This window comes from Apaloderma vittatum, unplaced genomic scaffold (genome assembly GCF_000703405.1).
Source record: "Apaloderma vittatum isolate BGI_N311 unplaced genomic scaffold, ASM70340v1 scaffold8958, whole genome shotgun sequence".
Lineage (NCBI taxonomy): Eukaryota > Metazoa > Chordata > Aves > Trogoniformes > Trogonidae > Apaloderma > Apaloderma vittatum.
The window spans coordinates 1-1,619 of NW_009731195.1; the positions used below are offsets into that span (position 1 = coordinate 1).

Here is a 1,619-nt window from a genome sequence, read left to right on the forward strand (position 1 = left end):
AGCTCCACAGCTGAGATGGACATTTAGGAAAGAAAACCCAAATTAATTTTTTACGTAAATACAAAAGTATCATAAAAGTAAGTTATTTATTATTATTCGCTATTGATATAAAAGTGTTCCATAGATAAGTTTGATGTCTCTATTTGCCCTTCCATGCCTATCTCTGATTTTATTTTTTTGTCTCCTGAATTGATTGATCAGGCATTATTTGACTTTCATGCTTGAAGGTCACTCTTTGGTTCCTTTAATATGGGGTATTTATTGTAGTTTGGGTGTTTAGTATCGCTGCCATAATTTGGTTACTGAGTAGTAGGTCTTAATATGTAGGCCAGTCAGTGCCTTTGAAAATGAGAAAATCATATCAGGCAATAAATGTTATATGAATCCTTCTGTAGCTGCATATGGCAGTTCATGATTTGAATACTTACTCACTCTAAAAGCTCTGTGATTTGAATGCTAAATTGTCCAGAGATTGTGCCACAGAGACTGAGAGGGACATAAGGAAAATGAGACAAAAACTGACTGAACATTTTTTTGCCTCAAGTACAAGTATAAGGAAGGCTATCGCAAGCAGCTTGGCCACCACATCGGAGCCCGTAACATAGAGGACGATCCAAAGATGATGTGGTCGATGCACGTGGCCAAGATCCAGAGTGACAGGGAGTACAAGAAAGCCTTTGAGAAGTCAAAGACACACTTCAGTAGCCCCGTGGACATGCTGGGAATCGTGTTGGCCAAGAAATGTCAGGAGCTGGTCAGTGATGTTGATTACCGCCACTATCTGCATCAGTGGACGTGCCTGCCAGACCAGAACGATGTCATCCATGCGAAGCAGGCCTACGATCTGCAGAGTGACGTGAGTATTTTCTGATAAGTGTTGGAGTCGTAAAGCGTGGCATTTCCTTGTAATGTAAACTATACAAATCTCAACTGAAGGGCCACACTAAGTGTGTCCACAAGTAGGACGGGCTTGCTATCCTCCTGGCAACCATCCTAGGAGAAGGACAACTCTACCTCCAAACCCAGGCAGATGGAGCTCGTTTAGCCCTGTAAGGCCATCCATACAAGACAAGGATACTCTAACTAAACCTGTGTCCTGAGGACTTTGCTGTCACCATCCAAGCTCGCTAGGCCTCGGCAGATGAAGCTTAGGAGTAAAGGGTGGGGCCAGTTCTGCACACGCTGAGCCTCACCTAAAAAATCCATTGCGAAGACTTGAAGGTTACACCCACATTTGTAAAGTCCTGTAGCGACAGGCGAGGGACGAAATGGCAGGTGATAAGGTGCACTGGAAGCTGCAGATGCAGGTGGTTCAGGACATTGGTCGCTTGAGACTGCCGATACCGCCTAAGGAGACTTTCCGCTGTGCCTTTTGCAACTGGACTTGCCCATCCCGCATCGGCCTTTCTAGCCATCAGCGCGCTTGTAGCAAGTGTGGGTAGAGCCCTTCCCATATCTTCATTTGTGCAGCCGTCATATCTTTGTTCACGAAGCCTAGCCATAAATGAAACCATGGGAGTTGCTTGAGTTGTCTCTCTCATGTAGTGGTTTCTTTACATTGTGTTTTTCTTTCCCTGTTTCTAGCTAGGTCATAAGCTAGGAGTGAATGAATAAGTGTG

At 44.4% G+C, this 1,619-nt stretch overlaps 1 protein-coding gene across 1 annotated transcript in view; it reads left to right on the top strand.

The window, feature by feature from the left end:
• Window positions 1–544: 544 nt before the first annotated feature.
• LOC104278199 (nebulin-like) overlaps window positions 545–1,619 on the top strand; it is a gene marked incomplete at both ends in the record, with an annotated part of 5,498 nt that continues 4,423 nt past the window's right edge. Inside the window, one exon of the mRNA XM_009875104.1 lies at window positions 545–856. Within this exon, the coding sequence (XP_009873406.1) occupies window positions 545–856 (312 nt within the window). The remainder of the gene's footprint in view (window positions 857–1,619) is intronic.